The sequence below is a fragment of the Plasmodium brasilianum genome, chromosome 11, assembly GCF_023973825.1.
Source record: "Plasmodium brasilianum strain Bolivian I chromosome 11, whole genome shotgun sequence".
In the NCBI taxonomy this organism is placed as follows: Eukaryota; Apicomplexa; class Aconoidasida; order Haemosporida; family Plasmodiidae; genus Plasmodium; species Plasmodium brasilianum.
The window spans coordinates 302,003-326,155 of NC_090124.1; the positions used below are offsets into that span (position 1 = coordinate 302,003).

At 28.1% G+C, this 24,153-nt stretch overlaps 3 protein-coding genes across 3 annotated transcripts; 2 read left to right on the top strand and 1 right to left on the bottom strand.

Annotated features, from left to right (window-relative positions):
- Positions 1–1,477: 1,477 nt before the first annotated feature.
- On the bottom strand, positions 1,478–1,846 carry MKS88_003535 (uncharacterized protein; the record flags this gene model as incomplete). Its single annotated transcript, XM_067216635.1, has 1 exon — positions 1,478–1,846. One exon carries the CDS (start codon positions 1,844–1,846, stop codon positions 1,478–1,480), a length of 369 nt encoding a protein of 122 aa, XP_067072349.1.
- Positions 1,847–2,122: 276 nt separating this feature from the next.
- MKS88_003536 (rhoptry protein RHOP148) lies at positions 2,123–5,693 on the top strand (the record flags this gene model as incomplete). Its single annotated transcript, XM_067216636.1, has 2 exons — positions 2,123–2,765; positions 2,821–5,693. 2 exons carry the CDS (start codon positions 2,123–2,125, stop codon positions 5,691–5,693), a joined length of 3,516 nt encoding a protein of 1,171 aa, XP_067072350.1.
- Positions 5,694–8,903: 3,210 nt separating this feature from the next.
- Positions 8,904–23,433, top strand: MKS88_003537 (uncharacterized protein; the record flags this gene model as incomplete). Its single annotated transcript, XM_067216637.1, has 5 exons — positions 8,904–9,775; positions 9,986–11,027; positions 12,957–13,024; positions 13,321–19,777; positions 19,939–23,433. 5 exons carry the CDS (start codon positions 8,904–8,906, stop codon positions 23,431–23,433), a joined length of 11,934 nt encoding a protein of 3,977 aa, XP_067072351.1.
- Between the last annotated feature and the right edge of the window lie 720 nt (positions 23,434–24,153).

The window sequence follows — 24,153 nt, forward strand, 5'->3', positions numbered from 1 at the left end:
AAAAAAAAATGAAAAGAAAAGAAAAGAAAAGATATGAAATGAAAAGAAAAGAAAAGAAATAAAATGAAATAAAATTAAATGAAATTAAATGAAATAAAATGAAATGAAATGAAATGAAATAAAATGAAATGAAATAAAATAAAATTAAATTAAATTAAATAAAATTAACTTTTGAACAATCTAACATGATATGTATATTTCTTCAAGTACATACGCTTATTTTCGATAAGAAAAGTGTACACTTTTCTTTCATTTATATTATTTTATATTCTTATATTTTTACATTTTTATATTTTTACATTTTTATGTATTACATTTTTATGTATTACATTTTTATGTATTACATTTTTATGTATTACATTTATAATATATTTCATAGATATAAGCTACTATTACAAAACATATGAATTGCATTGCAAAATATAACGTGAAACCGTCCCTCAACAATTAGCAGTTAAGCACTTTATTCTTTGAAGCATACAAATATACATACAAATAAATATACAAATATACATACATACAAATAAATATACAAATATACACACATACAAATAAATATACAAATATACATACATATAAATAAATATACAAATATACATACAAATAAATATACAAATATACATACATATAAATAAATATACAAATATACATACAAATAAATATACAAATATACATACATATAAATAAATATACAAATATACATACAAATAAATATACAAATATACATACAAATAAATATACAAATATACATACAAATAAATATACAAATATACATACATATAAATAAATATACAAATATACATACAAATAAATATACAAATATACATACATACAAATAAATATACAAATATACATGGGAGGGCTTCGTGCCCCCCATTTGCTAGTAGTATAAAACTAATATTCCCAGTGAACAGATGAAAACATTGCTTTAATAAGAATGTAAAATTTGCACACAAAAAAAAAAGAAATTTCGTTCATTTCAATATTCATGTGTCGGCTCACAAGAACATGTATATATATATATGTATTTATGCATATATATTTTTTTTTTCTTACACCTTGTTAGAATGTTTCATTAATTTCGCTGTTTCCCTGTGTATAAGAACAATTTTTAGTCTTTAAAGTTCATATATAAAAAAAAAAATACTGAATAAATTATATACATACTTACGTTCTGTGCACATTTTTTAACATAATATCGTCATAATTATTTGCATAAAATTATAAGAGCGTAAGAAGCACATGTTCCCAGTTTTGCAGTTTTTATATTTTTTAGCTTCTTTATATTTTCGAACGTTTTTATGTTTTTTAGCTTTTAGTTTTTTCAACCTTTTTAGTTTTTTAACCTTTTTATAGTTTTTAACTTTTTATAGTTTTTTAACTTTTTATAGTTTTTTAACTTTTTATAGTTTTTTAACCTTTTTATAGTTTTTTAATTTTTTATAGTTTTTTAACTTTTTATAGTTTTTTAACCTTTTTATAGTTTTTTAACCTTTTTATAATTTTTCATCCTTTTTAGTTTTTTCGACCGTTTTATATTTTCTAGCCTTTTTAGTTTTTCAAATCTTTTTAGATTTTTTACCCTTTTTAGTTTTTTTACTCTTTTTAGTTTTTTTACCCTTTTTAGTTTTTCTACCCTTTTTAGTTTTCCTTCCCTTTTTAGTTTTCCTTCCCTTTTTAGTTTTCCTTCCCTTTTTAGTTTTCCTTCCCTTTTTAGTTTTCCTTCCCTTTTTAGTTTTCCTTCCCTTTTTAGTTTTCCATCCCTTTTTAGTTTTCCTTCCCTTTTTAGTTTTCCTTCCCTTTTTAGTTTTCCTTCCCTTTTTAGAATTATTTGATGAACACACATTTTGACATTTTTAAGTGCATTTTGTTAGTTTAGAGATGCATTAACCAAAACGAGTTATACTTATAGCCATATAATTATGATTGATAACAAACCCCTTCATTAAACTGTTACGAGTTCAAGCGAGTAGTACAAAAACTGCACTGTTGCCTCTACCAAAACAGTAATACAATTTAAGTGTGTATATACATACATGTACTTGCATACGTACTAGTACATACATACGTACGTGGAAGCACACTTACCCACTTGAATGCATACATGCGTGAAATTGCCAAAATGAACGATATTTCGTTAGAGCAAATAACGTTGCAGCTTGATTTCCTGAAGGGACTAGACTTGTTTTGCATTTTCAAGTTCATCATAACAAATGATATTGAAATATATAGGGAGGAGTCATATAACATTTTAATAAATATTATCAATTCGTATAAAATTATTAATATAGAGGAGTCAAATCATATATTTTCAGATAACCAAAAAATATATGAGAAATACTTTTACAACTATAGAAAAGGGCCATCAAAAAAGAGGGGTGTTTCGATCCCACGCATTGGAAGCAGCAACAGCTGTAGTGGCAGCAATGGTAGCACCAGTGGAAGCAGCATTACTACTAAGGGAAAAAACATAAGTAGCAATGATAACATCATCAACAGCAGTGGAAGCAGTGCAACCACTCCATGTTCAAATCAGTACAATGCTCAGGCCATCCAGAGGAGTAAGACGAAAGTGAAGTCAAGTAAAGATGTGAAAAATGCAAAGATACAGGATATTTACATGAACGACTCCCTGTTTTCTAAAAATATGTACAACAAAAAATTGTTTGAATTTTTTAAATTTCCTAAAAGTAAGAAAGTAGCTGAGTATGTAAATATGGTTTGCGTCAATAGGTTGATAAAAGAACCATTAAATATGAACTTAAGTTTTGTAAAATTTGATAAAAAAAAAAAAAAAAAGAAAAAAAAGAAGGAGAAGAGGTAATAAAAATAACTCAAGAGAATTATATATAAAAAATAAATGCAAATATAATAGTGACTCAGGTATTGTAAACAAAAAGATGAAAAGTACATGTAGTTGTTGTTATGAGACTAAAGAAAATTATAAAGAGTTATCAAAAAATTTTAAAAAATTATTTAATGAAACAGATATTTCTGTTTCGGATTCATCTGAGATATTATCTACATTAAAAATATCCTTTGCTAAAACTCATGAAAATAATTACCTAGATATGAATTGTAGTAATTCAGATGATGACTCTGCTTATGATTATGATTATTACAGTGAAACGACAACTATGCAAGAAAATCAAAAGGAACAAAAGAACGTTAAACTTCAGAATAAATTTCTATCACTCAAGTTATCCATGTACAACTCCAGCCTACTCAAAAATAGAGGGGAACACGGGGATGAAAACGAAAATGAAAATGAAAATGGGAACAATAATGGGTTCGGAATCAAGAGTATAATAAATGAGGACGACACTAATCGAAGCAACAACATTCGAAACTGTGACACCTACGTGAGCAAATTCTACGACGAGACAAATCTTTGCTTTAAGCATTACTATGATATTCACAATATTCTTAATAGGGATCCTAATGGATTAAGGAAAATAAAAATTATGTTAAAAAAAGATATTGGTACAATAAGCATATCCCCATTTTTTATTAATTTTGATTGTACCAGAATATTCAAAAATGTTTGTAAAGCTTTTAACTTGAGCAAATATGATTACAAAAAACAAAGCATACATCAAATAATTAATTTATGCTTTAACACAGAAAATTCGTTAGCTATATTGAAAAACATTTTCCTAGATGATTTATACAAACAACAAAAAGTATATGTCAATGAACTGAATAACAAAAAAAATTATAGAAAAAAAGAACATAATATAAGGAAAAAAAATACAGAAAGTGTATTAGATATATTGGATGATGAAAAAAGAATTAATGTCTTATATTTTATTAACCGATTTTTATATTCACAAAAAACGCCCTTATCGAATTTGTTTAGAGATTACACACTTAGTTTGCACAGTCAGAAAAATGTGTATAACAGGGTGTGCAGCAATATGTGTAGTGGTACACGTGATGATATGCATGATGTATGTAATAACCCGCTTGACAATCAGAGTGAAGACCCCCCTTTTGACGAATTAACCATTGACTACTTAATCTTCTTAATGATTTTTGAAAAAAAAATAGATCAAAAATTTTATAAATTTCTTATTCGAAAAATTAATAAGTGCAAAATAAACATTACAAAAAATATTAGTAACAAAAATGACAGCAGTTCGGATTTCCGTCCGAACATTGACTATGATCTTGAAAAGGAAACAGAGCAAAATATAGCGACTGCCATATTGAACGTACACAATAGTTATAAAAGAGAGTCAAACGATAATAGTCTTTCCACGGTTACTAGAAATTCTCGTGAACAGTCAAGAAAGGGAAATACAAAGGAGTGTGAAATAATTGGCGATCATACGAGGCTACATATTAATAATGGCACCGAAAATAATGTAGACATTTTGATTGACCTGAACAGTTTAGGAGATATGTCAAATATGACAAATATGACAAATAAGTCAAATATGACGAATATGGAAAATATGGTAAATATAACAAATTTGACAGATATAACAGATGTAACAGATGTAACAGATACGACAAATATGACACATATAACAGGTATGTCCAATATAACAGGTATGTCCAATATAACAGGTATGTCCAATATAACAGGTATGTCCAATATAGTAGGTATGTCCAGTATGGGAGATGTGCGCAGTGTATGCAGTGTGGACAGCGCGAGCTGTGTAAGCAACCCCGACAGCTTGCCGAGTTCCTACAACTTGACCAAGGTAAGGATTGTAAATAACTCTAAAGAACAAAGCACTGGTATACCGGCTAACGACGAAGTTTCGCCAGTAACATTGACAAAAGAAAGCAATTTTTGCAATGGGGAAGAGAAGCTATCGAAATTATTGATCACTGAAAATACAGCAAATGAAAAGAAAAAAAAAAAAAAAGAAAAAAGTTTTGTTAATAAAACAGAAGTGCAGTACTGTAATGAGGGTAGCGGTGGTTATGAGCTAAATTCGCAAAATGGATGCAACGTTAAAAGCGGGATTAGTAGTTGTATTAATAACGGCATACAAATCGGCATCAATAGGTGCAGTAAGGGCAGTGACCAAGCGAATGGCAGTGCATGCGGCAAAATGGATGGGGATGCGGAGGAGGAGGAGGAATATATGGACGATATAGAAGCCAAAACGAGTATGGAAAATGAAATAATATTACTAAAATGCATTAGACCATTTCCTACAATTTACTGGTTAATTAATAAAAATATATGTGGCTATATATCTCACCTAGAAAAAGTTAATATAATTAAAAATATAGAAAATTTTATAAATCGAAAAAGTGAAGATTTTAATTTGCTTAGATATTATTTAATATATGATCATCTGAAATATATAGTAATCCGTTTAAGACATATAAATAAGAAAATTTTAATATTTTTTTATAATATTTTCTTAAATACGGACAATTTTTTAAGACAGTATACTAATAATACTAACGATGAAGAAACCCATATTATAAATAGTACATACAATAACTCCTTTGAATTAAATCCCATTATATTAAATGTTTGCTTACAAAAGTATAATATTAACTTACATGTCGTTTTAGAAATAATGAGAAAAATTAACACATTAAGAATAAAAGGAATTGGTGGCATATCAAATTTTTTAACATTAAAATGTATGCACCTTTATTTTGCATCTCATTTGTCATACCCGAACACCATCGGGTATATCTTGGAGGAGTGTTTAAAGTCTTAACTGGACAGGGGTGGGGTTAGCTATGAGAAGTTTTGTCACCATGTAGTTATGGAGGTATATGTGCGAATGGGCTTGCATATACATGCTTATTTATTTATATATTCTCTTTTTTGAGGAAAATTCCGAAAAGTAAAAACCATATATTTCACCCATTATTTTATTCAATAACTGCAACTGCACGTGAGCGCGTATACATCGGGGGAAAAAAAAGTAAAGTATTGGGACATCATATTAGTACATATATATATATATATATATGTGCGTATGTATTTATATATAAATTTTTTTTGTTTTTTGTTTTTTTTAACTGTTAAGAGGTAAAAAAAATATTTGTACGCCTTGTAGTCATTTACATAAAAAATCAGAGGGGTTCGGAGGCCCCGAAAATTTGAATTTCAAATTTCACCTTTGCAATTTTTGCATAAGTATATGCTCGTGCATGAAAGAAGTACATAAACAATGTGAATCGTTAATTATGTGTACTTACAACAATTTTTTTTTTTTTTTTTTTTAAATATGCAAAAAAAGGTATTATTTTATTGTATACTATATAGCACCACATACATATATGTATATATACATAATATGTATAACACTATTCATGTATAAGATTTTATTGCCTGGGCAGGCACTGCTCTTTCACCAAAATTTGTACATATGTACATTTGCATAATTTCTTTTTGTTCATCCAAATTTATTAATCTTAAATTTTATAAAACATCAACATGATTTAGACTTAATATACATTCGCACAAACAAGAAGTAGGATTGAGGTAATTGGGCTTACGTAGACATGTACACTGTTTATAAAATAAAAAAAAAAAAAAAAGTGTTTATATAAACAAAGTACCCTTTTTCAATACGATACAGAAATTTATTATTATACAACGCGATAAGAAAAAAAGTTCATCGAGGCTAAATGCGCTATGGTGTATGCTCGCAGTTGCGTAAATATTGTACATATGCACACATATATACATACATATATGTACTTATATATATAAGAGTATATACTACACGGCTGCACATTACGCAACTGCAAAAAAAAGGTTACTACCTTCCTGTATACAATTATTTCATAACAACATTCAAAAAAGGGAGAAAAAATAGAAACATCATTAGTCTCCTCTACACAGTTATAAGCACATACAAATATAAATCTATGTATATATTCTCTCATACGTACAAACACACGTACATGTGCACGTATGTACATCATTGTGCACTGTAACGTAGAACATATATATATATATATATATATATATGTATGTATGTACTACATATTTTGCTTGCTTTGCTGTTACCGCCAGGCCCTTTTTTATTTAAAAAAATAATTGAGGGTCTTCGCACATGTATACAAGTAAATACGTTTTACATTTTACTCTTAAAAATATGCTTCTTCTCAAGGGTTCTTTTTCCCCTTTTTTTTTCCATTTTTTTTTTTTTTTTTCTATTTAAATTCAAAATAACCATAAAACACTATTAAAACGTAATAAAAACATAATAAAAACATAATAAAAACACAATTAAAATATAAATAAAATATAAATAAAATGTAATTCAACAAAAACAAAGAGGAGAAAAGAACATATATTATAATTTACGTTTTACTTCAAAACAATTTTTGCAATTTCATTTATTTAAAATTCGCAATTGAATTATGACAAATGTGAAAATTCAAAGTATATTATATATAATAATATGCATGGATTTTATAATTTGGCCAAAATTTTACAATATATTTCGTACAGTGCTGTAGATAAATATGTACACAATATATATATATATATATATATATACTACATACATAAATATACTGCAAACCCACACGATTGTACTAGTACATTTATTTTTTTTTCCCCTATTTCTTGCCAATATTACATAAATGAAAATACGATCTATTTGCATTTTTCTTCGAATTTTTTTTTTATTTTTTTATTTTAATTTCGTTTTACTTCATTTTATTTTGTTTAATTTTACTTCATTTTTCTGAATTAAATTTTTATTTTCGATAAAAATAACAGTCGCGCCATCATAAAATATGTACCCACTCCCTAATGATTTCATTTTTATAACAACGAACTATCAATATTTTTATTTACTCTTTTTATTATTTTTTTTTTTTATATTGCTATTTAATATTCATCCTTTTATTTTTATATCTTTCATATTTTGCCCGTGGAATTTTAAAAAGCACAACAGAATATATTTGCTTCCTTCGTATCATCATGTTTTACCTTAACCCTTACCCTTTACCATTTACCCTTTTAAATTTTAACAAAAAAACTTATATATCATTTTATTTTTATTTTTATTTTTTTGAACATAAAAATGCGTACGAACTTTTTTTTGTATATATAAAACTACTTTTTAAAATAGCAAAAATTTGAAAAAAAAAAATTTGAATAAAGAGTTTATATATGGGCAAAATGTTCTCACAAAATTTAACCCATTGAACTTGATCAATTTAAAAAAAAAAAAAAAAAAAAAAAAAACAAATTAAAATTAAAACGAGAACGAAAAAAATTAATATAAAAATAAAGATTAAAATAAGGATAAAAATAAAAGTAAAACTAAAATAGAGATGAAAAATGAATTAATGAGCAGAATGAACTGACTACGTTAAGTTAATTAGGTACTATGATCAGAATTAAAAACAGCAAGTAAACGAGAAAGTACTTTTTTCTCATTTTGTGTACTGTTGTGGAGTATTTAGACCTATGTGTTTGCGCCTATATACGTATGCATGTATGTACGTACGGATGCATTATGTATAATGTGTATATCTACATGCTAGATATTCAAGGCTTCGCGCATATGGAAATGGATAAAGCATAAATTAAAGTACATGTTTAATATTATTTTACAGATATATCCTCTTATTATTTAGAGGATATTCTTGATTCTTATCATTTTACTTCTCATTTTGTATTTTCTGTATTTGTATATACGTTAGACTGCTCCGCTATTTTCATATTTGTTCTGTGTTATTGCTGCCATTATGTGTGAAAAGTGTGCCTATATGTATAAGCACGTATGCATATATATATATAAGCATTTATGCATATGTTTATATGTGTATATGCACATGTGTACATATATATATATATATACATATATATGTATATATATATATATATATGTACACATAATCTTTACGGACATATATACATAGGTATATAACGACAGATATACCCATTTTTGCGTACAATGTATTTTAATAAGGAAAAGAAAGATAATGAGGAAGAAATCAAAAGAAACGTAGGTAGTAAAAACTTGCCCAGTCATAAGAATAAGAAGTATGTAAGGAATTTAAAGCAATCTATGTATAATAATAAATATATCAACAAATTTAACAAAAGAAATAATGATTTAAAGGTAAGACAAGGCAATAATGGAGTTGTATTTAATAATACTTTATTAAATACGAATAATTTAAAAATTGAAAATAATAAAAATAATCAAGTATATTTTAATAAAAATGTAATAAATAGAAATAATAAAGAAAATACTAGATCAACAAATACATATAAAAAAACATACTTCGATCAAGATAATATAAATTACAATAGTCTAATTAATTCACAAGTTTCAGTTTGTTCTATACATATTGAAAAAACAGATGACGACATAAAAAATCAGATTAAATTTAATGAACAACAATTATTATATTTATGTAATAATAGAACACATACAAATGAAACATCATCACACCATAAGTTTCCTTTATTTGTAGAAGAAATTAATTTTACCGAAAATTTAGTTTTATTAACAGGTATATTAATACTATCAAATAATGATAAAATATTTAACAATTTAGAATTTGAGGGGAAAACGAACCCTCTGCCTAATGACTGTAACTTAAGCATATATGTTAATGTAGTTAATAGATATGATTCTCAGTACTTTAAACAACTCTACCCTGCCTCGTACAATTTTAAAAACAGATTATTCTTTGTAACACTGAATGAGTCCACTGTTGATTCATCATTACTAATAGATAAGATTATAGTCAAAGGAAGTTTTCAAACCCTATCTTTGATTGTACTGGGGCAATCAGAAGAAATAAGTGAGCAGTTGAAGTAAGTTTGCCATATCTCGTCTGCCTTTATTCATGTACCGTTTGTAATACATGCCAAGCGTTCCAAGCGAGCATTTTTCAAGCCATGTTTGCCTACACGTTGTCCATAATAGATTTGCGCACATTTTTTTATGCCATTTTTGCCAATATTTTTTCATTCCATTTTTTCTAATACTTTTTCTTTGCAATTTTTTGCCTTCTTCTCCCTCAGATATTATAGGGAAATTGCTTATGACAAAAACTTAAGGAGTAATATTAATGAAGAAACACTAGATGTTGAAAATATAGACTTAGAAAAAGATGATATATTTGTTCCTAAAAAACCAGTAGATATTAAAACGTATAATATAAACACATTAATGGAAGAGAAACTTGTATTTAGAAGTACCAAGTGCCAGAATTATCTTCATAAGGATTTCCTATCTGTTGAAGATGCAAACAATGAATTGTATGAACTGTCTAATGTATTAGAAAAGGAATTTATAAAAAACAATTTACACCAAATGAGCAATTCAAATAGTGACAGCGGTGTGAAAAATGAAAAAGAGGAAAAAGAGAAAGAAAAAGAAGAAGAAGAAGAAGAAGAAGAAACGGATAATGCCAAAATATCAGATGAACCAGCTGCAAGGGACAATGGGAAGAACGTTACACAGCAGGAAAAAGGTGCAGGAAAAGTCGAAGCGAATGAACATGTTAAGAATGAATATGCCCCACATGAACGGGCTCATAACGAAATGGTTGAACAAAACCAGACTAATGAACAAAAGGGAAAAGTCCAGTTCGTACCACCGAATAACGACTTGATAATAAATATTTTGAACGCATTCACAGAACGATACAAAAATAAAAAAGAAATAGGTAAAAATGATATACCAATATATAAAAAAATTATTAAGTATGGAGCCATGTGGATGTTTTATATATTTAAAAATATAAAAAAGGATGAAGACGATTTTTATATCAATTATTCAAATTATACAGAAATTAAGGTCTATGACATATTAGGTTGTTTGTTAATACTAAGAAGATGTGCACTGTACCCAAACTTAGCAAAATATATTGCACATATGAATTTCGATGCTCATATTTTATACCTCGATCCATTATCCCCACATGTGTTAATAAATCTGATTGATATTCTCTATGTTAATAATATTTACTTCTTTTCATCCTGGAAAATTAAGACGTCCATCTTGAAAACGCTTATTGCTCTAATATCTGATTCCTATGTTATGAATCTTTTTTGTAATTATGTAAGTTGAAAAAAATAAGAGTAAACAAATACGAGCTAATTTTAATGTGAGAGTCTGAGTTTGTTCATATATCTATATATTCGCATACATATATACATATGTGCGTATACGTAAATACATGTCGCATGTGCATATACATATACATATACATATACATATACATATACATATACATATACATATACATATACTACATCTACATATACATATACATATACATATACATATACATATACATATACATATACATATACATATACATATACATATACATATACATATACATATACATATACATATACATATACATATACATATACATATACATATACATATACATATACATATACATATACATATACATATATATACATATACATATACATATACATACATATACATATACATATACATATACATATACATATACATATACATATACATATACATATACATATACATATACATATACATATACATATACATATACATATACATATACATATACATATACATATACATATACATATACATATACATATACATATACATATACATATACATATACATATACATATACATATACATATATATATGTATATATATATATATATGTACCTATAACATACACTCGCATACATACCTACGCATAAATATCTGCGGCCAGACGTCATTATATATATATATATATATATATATACGTGTATATACATGTGAATATTTGTTTCGTTGTTGAAAAAATTTCACGTCACGATGAATATGCTGCATGTACATAAGTGCAGAATATCCCGTTCCTGTTACACCATATTTAGTGGAAATAAGATAACTTGATTTTTGGAGTTACTATATTCTTTCATGTATACACTATAAGCTTAAATGATACGTACACATCCATTTTTCGTACCCATGATTGTGGGTGTCGACCCGCATAATTTGTCATGTATATATACATATATTTATATATTTAAATATTTAAATATTTGCACACATATACAGATGTGCACATTTGCTTTAGTATTACTCCATATTCATATGCATATATTTTAGTTTTTCGCCCTTTTTTTTTTTTTTTTGTATATGTTATACATGTTGTAACACGCTTGTACGTACGTATTAGTCTCCACTGCTAAAATGTACGTTAATTTGTGTTATAATTTTAATGTTTTCCTTTTTTTATACCCCTTTTTATTTGGAATGTGTAAATATATACACTTATGTGTATGAGTATATGTGTATTCTTTATTATTTATTTGAATATAACACACCAACCCTTAGGAAGACCAATAATGTATTTCTTTTGTTGCTTTTTTAAGTTTACCCATTTACCTATATGCTCTTTGTTTGAGTTTTTTTTTTTTTTTTTTTTTTTATTTGTTCATCTGTTCACGTGTTCATTCGTTAATTTGTTTTGTTTTGTTTTGTTTTGTTTCATTCAGATTCATTTCGTTTCTTTTCTTCTCCCCTTTTTTTTTTTTTTTTTTTGGGTGTTTAAAACAAGTTATAAAACAAATAACTTAGGACACATTAAAACTTTAATAGATAGATTTTATGTGTGTCATATTTTTAATTTTTCTATATGTCTGATTTTTTATTTTTGAAAAAATGTATATAAGATGTTTATATAATATAATATAATTTAATACAATCATAAAGGGTTTCAAAAATATGCTGTAACAACATTCTTTGAGAGGGTGAATTTTTTTTTTTTTTTTTTTTTTTTTTTCTTATTCCTTTTTTACCCGTATTTATGTGAAAGAACAGGATTTTACACATTCCCAATATTTAGATTTTTCTCATATTTTTACATATACAAGTACACATATATATATATATATATATATATATATATGCATACTTCCCTTTGACGTCGTAATAATGTTGAAGACTCAGTGTTACTAAACTTATTTCATTTTTTTATCATCTTATTAGGTGGACGAAAATAATGAGACGTTGTACCAAAAACTATTGAAACTATCGTCAAACGGAAAGATGAAAAGGTGAGTATGTGTTACCTACGTTGATGATACACACGTTTGTGTATTTCTTTGTGTATGTTCATGTACTTGTAGAAAGGTTAATTTTTTGCAATTTTTTACAAATTATTGCAAATATTTCCGCGTCCTTGCACCCATTTTTCGAAAGATATTTACGTGTGTTTGGGTTCATTACACTACATGAATATCGCATGTTGTATGTATACATCGCTACCCCCTTTTATGTTTCCTGCTATTTTTTTGTGCTTTATTTTGTTCCATTTTATTGTTCTTTATTATTTTCCATTTTCCAATTGCAGACATAACATGAAGAGGTTGCTTGGCATAATCCTATGCAGAGTAAAACTTTTTGAAGAAATTAGCAGATTACAAAATAGCATTATGCACATCATCGTGAACAGAAAAAATTATGATAAAAGATTATTTAGTAAAAGTGTTACATGCAAATTAATTTATGAGTTAAAAAGTGTTCATAAAGAACTATTTCAACATACTAGTAATTACGAAAGCAAGAACAGTTGTTATGATTGTTTATATGAGAATGAAATTTTTATTTTTGACGAGAAAAATAAGAAGGCAAATTATTGCCTACACAAATTACATAATTACGTTTTTTCATATTTACAAAGAAATCAATTTTTTACTCTTTTTCTATACATTTTAAAAGAATTTGAAGTTCATATAAAATACTCGTTATTTCTGAATTCTTACGATATTTGCTTTATTACGGCTGTTAATGATTTTTTGTTTTATTTCCTGAACTCTTCAGGTGGAATTAATTTATTAATAAATTATAATATAACATTATATGAAAACACTTATAAAAGTATATGTATAATTATAAATCGAAAAATGAAAGAATTAAATACCAATATAAATGATAAAAAAAAAGAAGAAAAGAAATATAACAATTATATGGATAAGGGAAAAAATAAAGATCATGATATGTGTGTAAATCCGAATGATGAAATTTTTAAAATAAATAAAAATGATGGAAACCAGGTTGAAAATGTGAATGGCTCCAATTTCAAAATGGTGGAGAATGATGAAAATGAACGTGGAAATTACGAATATGATGACCCGTACAGTGAAAAATCTGCTCTGAGGGAAAGAAGTAATAATGGTTTTGGTGCGATAAAAAGTGTAAGCAACAACATAAACAGTAGTAATAACAACAGGACTAAGGAACATGTGTATGGATCTGCGTATGCGAAAGAAGCCTTGAAAACAGTAGGAGATCAAGATCGAGATCGAAATGGTAGTGGAGCAAATCTAACGAATAGCTACTTGATCCATGAAAATATCGCAAGAGCAGAAAACCACCATATGAATTCCACAGATAATATAAAGAACGATTTTATGTACAATGAAAAAAATTTCTTTTATGACAATTTAAAATGTATATACACGTATAATGATATATTAAGGAATAAGGACATATTGGATGTATTTTATTTGGATGGCTATAATTACAAAGATATTAAAAATATTCGAAATTATTGTGCATATATTTTGTGTTCTTTAAAAACATTTTTCAAAACGTATGTTTTAATTAATAATTTTTTTAATTTGGGAAAACATATATCTTTAGAGCATTTAAAAATTTTTAATGTCTTATGCACGTATCCCTTATCTAAGTTAGCTCTATACAGTAATGTCAATTTTTACAATTTTTTCCATCATCTTATATACCTTTTTTACTACTTTATATATCTAGAGAAGTTGTATGAGCAGAGTGGAAAGTCCGATCAGAAGGGAAATTCGTCTGTGGGTGAAGAGCTGGAAAAGAAGGGAAAGGAAATGAGGGGAAAGAGGAACATAAAAAGGAAGGTGGTACAAGTAGGGGGAGTAGAGAGCGAAGTAGGGGAAGAAGCGGAAAGAGAAGGGGGGATAGAAGCTGCGAAAGACGCAGTAAAAGATACAGCAAAAGGCTCAGCCGCATTCAGCGTTGTGGAGGACATAATAAATCCCGTCGGAGGTAGTGCAAAAGAGTTCGAACATACAAATGAATACATTTTAGTGTCCATTCGATACCTGCTGAATATAATATACAACTTATTATTTTATGACGAGTCGGGGCATTTTATTTTTCACTTTGGTTATTCCATCTTTGTGTGTCTTGAAGAAATCAAGAATATTACAGGGGATATCAAAAAAAAAAAAGATTACTCTTTTGGAATATTAAATTCTAAGATCCCCAGGAAAATGTTTTTAAAACATTACATAAGTAACGATAAATTGTTCTATAAAAATTATTTTCATTTATATGATAATTTAAAAAACTTATATTTAGATTTGTATAGATTTGAAAAAAAGAAATTTAACGAAATGGATGGTAATAAAAAAAAAGAATCATATGAAAAGAATTTTATTAACATTCTGAACAAGTACAGGAACAGTGAGAATTTCAAAATGAGCAAAGCCAATACAAAAAGTGGTAATACTGAAACCATACGAAAAGAAATGAAAAGAAATAATAATATAGATCGCATATATGAAAACGTATTTACAAATAGTGTAGAGAGTTATATACATCATGTTCTTCCCTTAAAATCGAAATATACCCCTACGATAAGCAAAATAATTGATTGTTGCAAGATTGAAAAGGATAAATATTTATTAAAAAAATCGAAAGAATTAAATAATTATAACTGTAAGTTGAATAATGATATATATATAAATAATTCTTCAAAAAATTGTACACGTCTGGGAAATAGTACAAACAACCAGTATGTTGAACTAATGGAAGAATTAGATGACACTACTATTCCAAGTAGTGGGAACTTATACAAAAAATTGGACATTGCTTATCCTTTTTTATCGCTTAATCTGTTATACTATTACATGAACATTTGCTCAAATATTAATTATTTCATCAATTTGTACGATGTTTCGAAGGGTAAGGAAGACGAACAGGAGAACAAACAAATTTACGAACATGAATTTACATACGCTAATCCTAATTCCTCTAATTATTTTTCCAACCATGAATATGAGTATAGTAATTATATATGCGTAAAAAATGACAAAATTGATGAAACAAACAAACCAATAAAAGATATCCCGTGTATGAAGTATAAGAGGGACTACACGAATAGTAAGAGCAGAAAACCGAACGAGCAAAATGCTATAACAAGCGTTTTTAGCAGCAGTGCTAGAGGGAATATCAGTGGTAATATGATTGGAAATAATAATAGTGAAAATAGGAAAGGGCACACAGATGGGTACCATCTCTTATGGACGAATTACATAAATAAATATCATCACGAGGATTTTAAAAACATTGGAGCAATATTATATCATGAAAATAACCTTGAGTTTATGATAAAATTAATTACAAAATGTATATTTTTCCTGAACGTTAATATTTTTAAACTAGCTTTATTAAATTTTAATAAATTAAGTGGAAAAAATCTTTACAAAATTTTGAAATATCGTTTAAAAACTTTATTTTTTTTAAAAATTATTTTAAATGTTCTCTTTAAATTCTTTTATAATTTAACAAATGATAATACTAATTCGATAACCTTAAAATCTTATAGAAATCATGAGTTATTTTATTCTTTATTATATTTATTAAATAGGTTACTAAGTTTTAATGATTGGATTGGGTCTAATACCATAACTGAGTATAATCATCATTCTTCCATTTTTGTACTTCGATATAATATTATTTATATATTAAGAATATTCTATATATGGTTTAATAAAACATCAGATAACCAGTCTTTTCTATTTCGTTGTGTTTTAAAATATACGAGAGTTCTTCCATCCTTTAGTACAGCCGGTATGCTTCTTATTATGACATTTCTTGATTTCAAAAATGTATTTCCTGAATATATTTACTCATTTTACCTTGCCAAAAATTTGAGGAAAATTTGTTACGACAATACGAAAGAGGTGATACAAATTGATGAAGCAGATGAAGTGGACGAATTGGAGGAAGGGGAGGAGGAAGATTATCAGTATGATCCACAGAAGGGAGCAGAAGACGAACTGAAGCTGCACCTCGACGAGTCAGACTTCGGCGTAGAAGAAGCAGATGAAGAGCGAGAAGAGGAAGAAGAGATAGAAGAAGCAAAAGAGCCAAATGAAAACTTTAACGGTTTAGACCACGAGTTAGGTAACGACCCACAGGAAGAACAGAAGGACAATGACTCTTCAAAAAATGAAGTATTAAATGATAAGGGTATTTTCCTTAATACGAATAAGAGTAAACATAAGAACAATTTGAAAGGTACAACACCACAATGCCTTGAGAGTTACTATAATAATACGACAAAGACTAACTATCACAATATTATTAATCCTGTTAGTAGTTTATCATCATACTTTTCAAGTACATATGACAGAATGACCTTGTTCAGAAATAACTGCCAAACGTTTAGTTATTACTCGAATGTGCTAAGTAACAAAAGTGGGAATTTCTCGAGCGATGTTGAGGAGGAAGAAGAGCAGGAAGACGAGGAAGACGAAGAAGATGAACATAATGAGGATGATAGAGTAGACAAAGAAGGTGAAGTGGAGGAAGAGGTAGAAATGGACGAAGTGGATGACGAAGTGGACGATGAAGTGGACGAAGAGGTGAGCGAAGAAGATGGCGACGGAGGAGAATACCCACTTGGGGATAAGTACAAGAGGGGTTACCCTGCTCGTTACAATAAGAGAAAAAAATATAACAACAAGCGTATGATCGAAGGAAAAGGAAAAGGTATGAGAAATAATGTAAATCGTGTAAACAGTGTAAATCGTGTAAACAGTGTAAATCGTGTAAACAGTGTAAATCGTGTAAACAGTGTAAATCGTGTAAACAATGTAAATCTTGTAAACCATGTGAACAGTGAAAAGCGGTTAGACAAAGTAATTCTCTACTGCAGAATAAATAATCCGTATTACGTGAATGATAAGAATAAATTTATATACTTGTGTTGTTGTATAAATACGAAAAAAAAAATTATAAACCAAAAATATTATGATTATTTCCATGTTCTTAACTTAAACTACTCTATGGATGAGTATGAAGAGGTATTTTTTCCACATAATTATGGTAGTAGTATATATCGAATGAACACTAACTATATCTCACTTATCGGTAACCTAACAATTAATTTTAATGACATGAATGGAGGATATGTCGAAGCAAATAAGGACTCCGATAGAAATAACCTGAGCAACATCCATTCAAAGCAAGAAGAGAATGTATTAAAAAATTATCTAGGAAATAATGTAAAAGGTATTTCTTTTATGTCTACATATAAATATTATAAAAATAAACAAAACTCACTGAAAGATAGTAGTAGTTACTATGATGAAGTGTTGAATGAGCGGGGTAATAATAATATCCTATTATTTGCTAACAATGAAGAGGGGAATAACTTAGCAAAGACAAATGGAAGAAATCATACAAGAAGAAGTCAAGGGGGAAAGGAGGAAGACTCATATCCGTATGGAATACACAAAATAGATGATTATAATAATAGTGGGGAGAAAGATTTCTATTCATCAAATAAAAAAGAGTTTGTTATTTCATCATGTCCATATGCTATAAAAAACTTATTACATGATAATAATGAAGAGGAAGACCATTGTGAGTATATATTGAACACTCTAAGAAAAAAAGAACATCTGTATGATCAACATATTAATGTAAAAAACTTAAATGAAGAGGAAAAGGAAAAATTGAATATAATAAAAAAAGAATTAAAAGACAGAGAATATACAAATTTTGAAGACTTATGTGATTATATAAATTTTATCATAAGAATAAGTAAAAGTAATAATGTTATTGCTAGAAGTCTAAGTGCTTACTGTTGTGTTATTTTTATAAATCATCGAATACCTATCTTTTCTATCATATTTGATCATATATATAAAATTATTAATAATGTAAAAAATTTCAATTCACTTAACAAAAATAATGATGATCATCATTCAAGTATATGTATGAACAAAGTCAACTATTATTCCTTCTTCTCCTATAATAATGTTCAGTTAAATAATATGTATTATACATATAATGAAGAGATGTATTATCTGAAAGAGCTCTGTAATATCTTTTCTTTTTTACTAGATATTTTTAAAATTTGTTTTTTTACAAATTATAAGAACAATTATAATAGACTAATTAAATTGTTATACTTACCTTGCAAGCATTTTCTGAATATATTACATGGAACAGTTACTAGTCTTAAAAATGTTTTAACCCAGGAACTTATTAGATTTATTGTTAAACTATCTAGCACCATATTTCACGGATATTCATATGTCCTTTTTGTCTTTTTCAATAAGCACGCTATATTGCATAACGACATAAGAGGGAGAATCGGTAATTCAGAGTATCATCTACTGAAGGGAGGGGAGCAGCAGTCTCATGAGGAGAAACAATGTAAAAAGGAGAACAGACAGGATGTGTGTGCTATCATTGACCTGTTTATTCACAAGGAACAATTTTACAAAGAGAAAGAAGAATATATGAATCAATATATAACGCATAAAAAAATGAGGACAGTAGAAAAACAGATAAGGAGTAGCAACAGTCATCATTTTAGCAAAGAGTGGTGGGAGAATAAAAAAAGGATAGTTCTCTTTTCATGCCCAAATTTTATAAAATATATTAAATTTTTTATGAGTTATTATTTCGAGCTAATAAATACCAAAAATGTTGTTAATAGTAATAATAGAGATATTCTGTACAAATATGCGTATTATGTAGATGTCAAAACTGTGAACTATTGTTTATTGAATATATACGAAATAGTAAAAAATAAAATTTTATATTTCTTCATATTTTTTAAAGTAGAAAAAAAATTAGTTAACTTATTTTTTAAATATATACACTGTTATAAAGACAATAGAAATATTAGTACAATTTTTCAAAAAAAAAAAAAAAAAAAAATGATGATTTAATAACCTTAAAGCAACTAATCCACAATTACGATAACGAATTAATATATATACACATCTTCAATTTTTTTATCAAATTAAACAAAAGTATTAACATATCCAAATTAATAGAATTTTTCTCTTTTTATTTCGACATCACTGAACAAACAAACTACAAAATTATCGAATTATATGAGTACATTAATACTTTAGATATACTCTTAAATATTATTATGACCATAGTCCATTATAATTTCAATTCCCTTTTCATTCTTTTTAATATGACTACCCAACTGGACAGTAATATCCCTATTATGAGCCATATAAGGAAAACCTTGAAATTTTGCCAAAAAAAACAAAATAGTCAAATTGATGAAAATACAAAAGTTCCCACTACACCCATAAGGAAACAAAATGAACAGATGCACCCGTATACATGTAATAACACAGAAGAGGGGGAACCTTTAATAATAGGAGATGTCAAAAACATACATAATGTGGAAAACAAAAATAAGTTGAAAAAGAATACAACCTTTTATAGACACTTAGGTTGTGTTAATGATTTTAAAAAATATTTCTTAAATAATTTATTAAACAGCTTAAATAATCTTCACCATTTTATAATGAGCAAGGTGGGAGAGAATTATAGAGCAGCCGCTGAATGTGTTCTAACGGAGGGGGCAAAGGAGAACATGGATAGAAACATCGATAAAAATGCAGTGGATCCCATTCAATATAACGCTGTCAACCGAGGTGATAACGACGATAGTAACATTAACATTAACGTGAATACGAGCATGAACATGAACATGAACATGAACAGTAGCAATAATAATTATTGTAGTGGGCAAAACCACAGCGGCAACAATGAGGAGAAGCCCGGTGGACCATGCAGGCAGCATATAAATGCAAATTCGTCAAGCCAGATGGAAAAATTATCGTCTCTACACATATTGTCAAAAATTGTGTTACGTATGATTGACAAGGTGAAAGAAGTTAAGAATAAAGTTCTTCTTTTAAACTCGTGCTTTACTCCTAATATAACTTTTAAAAATTTTCTTTTGTTTGTATGCTACGATTTGAGTGAACTAAACTATTTCTATAAGAAGCTAGTCATAAAGAGAAGTGTCAGAATGTGCATCGATAAGGAAGATACATCTGTTGGTAGTAGAGACCCCCCCAAAAGGAGGAAAATAATGCGGAACGAGGAAGAGGGGGAGAGGCAACAAGAACAGAATGAGCATCATGAGCCGAACGAGCAACATGAACAGAATGAGCATAAAGAACAGAATGAGCATCATGAACAGAATGAGCATAAAGAACAGAATGAGCATCATGAGCCGAACGAGCAACATGAACAGAATGAGCATCATGAGCCGAACGAGCAACATGAACAGAATGAGCATAAAGAACAGAATGAGCATCATGAGCCGAACGAGCAACATGAACAGAATGAGCATAAAGAACAGAATGAGCATAAAGAACAGAATGAGCATCAAGAACAGAATGAGCATAAAGAACAGAATGAGCATCAAGAACAGAACGAGCAACATGAGCCGAACGAGCAACATGAACAACGATGTAATGGCGGTCGAACTGACTTCTTGAGTAATGACAACGATATCGAGCAGGATGGAGAGAGCAGAGACGAACAAATTGGCATCAAGGAAGAAGCCTACAAAGAAGTAGATGGTACAAACAAAAATAAGAATGCTTTAAATGAGCCAAATAACAGTAACTTAAGTAGCGATAAGGCAAACAATGGAAGGAGCATATTAAATAATTGTGGTTTCTTTAATGAAGATACTGTAACTACAAAATGTATGAACAAGAAGGGGTATAAAGATAAAGACAGATTCATGAAGAAAGACTACTGTTTCTTCTTTGATTGCTTTCTTAATGATATTAACCTGACAATAAACAATAAATACTTATATAGCAAGTTAAGCACTATATTTTATTCTAGAAATATATTAGACAAAGTAACAAAGACGTTTGAAACATACCAACATTTAGACGATAATTATCTTTTTACTGTTAAAAATATGAACATGAATAATATAATTCCATCTGTTAATAAAAAAGTATATGATTATTGCTCTCATTTATTTTGTGATATTCAGTCAAGAATTTATTTAAATGAAAATGATGAAGATAGGAAAAGTTTTACTTTATTTAATATTGCAAGTGAAAATAAATCAAAAGAAATTGATGAAAACCATTCTTTGTTTAATTACATTAGCTTGTTAAAAGAGGAAAGTAATAAATTACAAAAGAAAAAAAATGAACAAAATAATGTTCAGATGATACAAGCAAAAGGAAAACAATTCAAGAGGACTGACAAAAACACATTTGAGGACCATTTTAGAAATAGAAAAACGTTGTCATCTAGGGCACCTTCAAAACACGTCGACGATTATGAAGCAGCAAATGCAGTAAATGCTTCCACTACTACCGCTACCACCACTACTACCGCTGCTACCACTACTACCACTACTACCACTACTACCGCTACTACCGCTACTACCGCTACTACCGCTACTACCGCTACTACCGCTAGTAATAACCAAAACGAGAATGACGAAGCTTCGAACGAAGTTAGTAAGAATCCAAGTGGACAAGGTAATACTACCATAAAAAGTACTATTAGCTTAAAAAGTGTCAACATCAGCGATGGAAAAGAAGATGCTTCGACTAATTCTAACCTAGTGAATAATGCTATGAAAAGCGAAAACTATCATACATCCTTCGGTAAAAAAAATTCACCCAGTCATATTGCACAAAAGGACTTACTTACCAAGTTGAACAACCAGAAAAATGGTAAAAAGGTTCAAACCATTAACTATATTAGTAAGGACAACAGTAATAATAACTGTAATAGTAATAATAGTGATTACTACAACGAAATAAACCTGGGTAACGAGGATAACTATGAAAGCTACGATAACATAAATATGTTTACCCATGAACAAAACAATGAAGAAATAAATAATTACAATACAGTAACATTAAATAATTTTAACAATAATGAAAATATAATGAAAAATGCATCCAACCGGCGTCAAGATCATCATCATCACGTAGAAGTACACGATGATAACTCCCCTTATCTTAATTATAACAATCAAAGTGATCTGAACAATGATATAATAACACATGAAACAAGTTTGAATAACTATGATTTAGGTGCTGATCGCACTAACGTTAGCAGCAACCTTTGTAGTAATAGTGTAACTAAAAGGAACAACCGTATGAGCAACGGAAATAACTGCGTGAATGAAACCCTCGAACCAAGTGAAGCGACAAATAGAAGTAGTCAGTTTGAAGATTGCAGCTGCTATAAATTTAATTTGTTGGGATGGAAAGAATTTTCTGAAGATGGTCATAAAAATGACCTAGATGTGTGCAAAATTGTTAATAAACCTGTCTTGTTAAGGGACCCGAGAATAAAAATGAAATTTCTTAAAATTCTAGATAGGCACAAAAATATTAAAGACATATTTAAAAAACTCGGAGTTGACATAAAGTAAGGTAAGTTTTGCAAAAAAATTAATAACCAGAAAAAAAAAAGGGTACATGTTTGAAGTCAACACGGGGGAAGATCACATGAAGAATCCATGAGGACCATTATACGCCTACTAAAAGGTGGCACATCATTATGAAAAATTAAATTACTGGAGTTGTTCAATCTGTGGAAGCTACGGACTCTGCTGAAGCTTATGAAGCGATCCTTCTATTTTAATTACCCCATTTTATTAACCCTATTTTTTGAACGCTGTATATATTTTCTCCTTTACGTTTTTTGTTTGCTCTTTTTGAACTTTACTTCAAATATTACTTTAATTGTATGATCAGTAAAATTAGTGCAATTCATGCAGTTATGGTGAATGTAAACCTGACCTCACATGTTTTAATTCATTTTCATTTATTGTGTCCCGCTTATTGTGTGTACTATCTTTTTATATATACGTTTATTTAGTATGTACATTCAGTTAATCGTATTAATGTACATACTTGTTTACATTCAACCTACATTCATAAATGCACACCATTTTTTCAAGTGCATTCATGAAAGAGATATCGTTTCAGTATTACATTTATGTGTATATATATATTTACATATATGAATATGTATTCATTAATATATATATATATATATATATATATGTTATACATATAACAATTTGCGTATTAATCCTTGTTATTTTCGATCTCATACACAACCGCTCATTCACGTATTATTGTTTCCC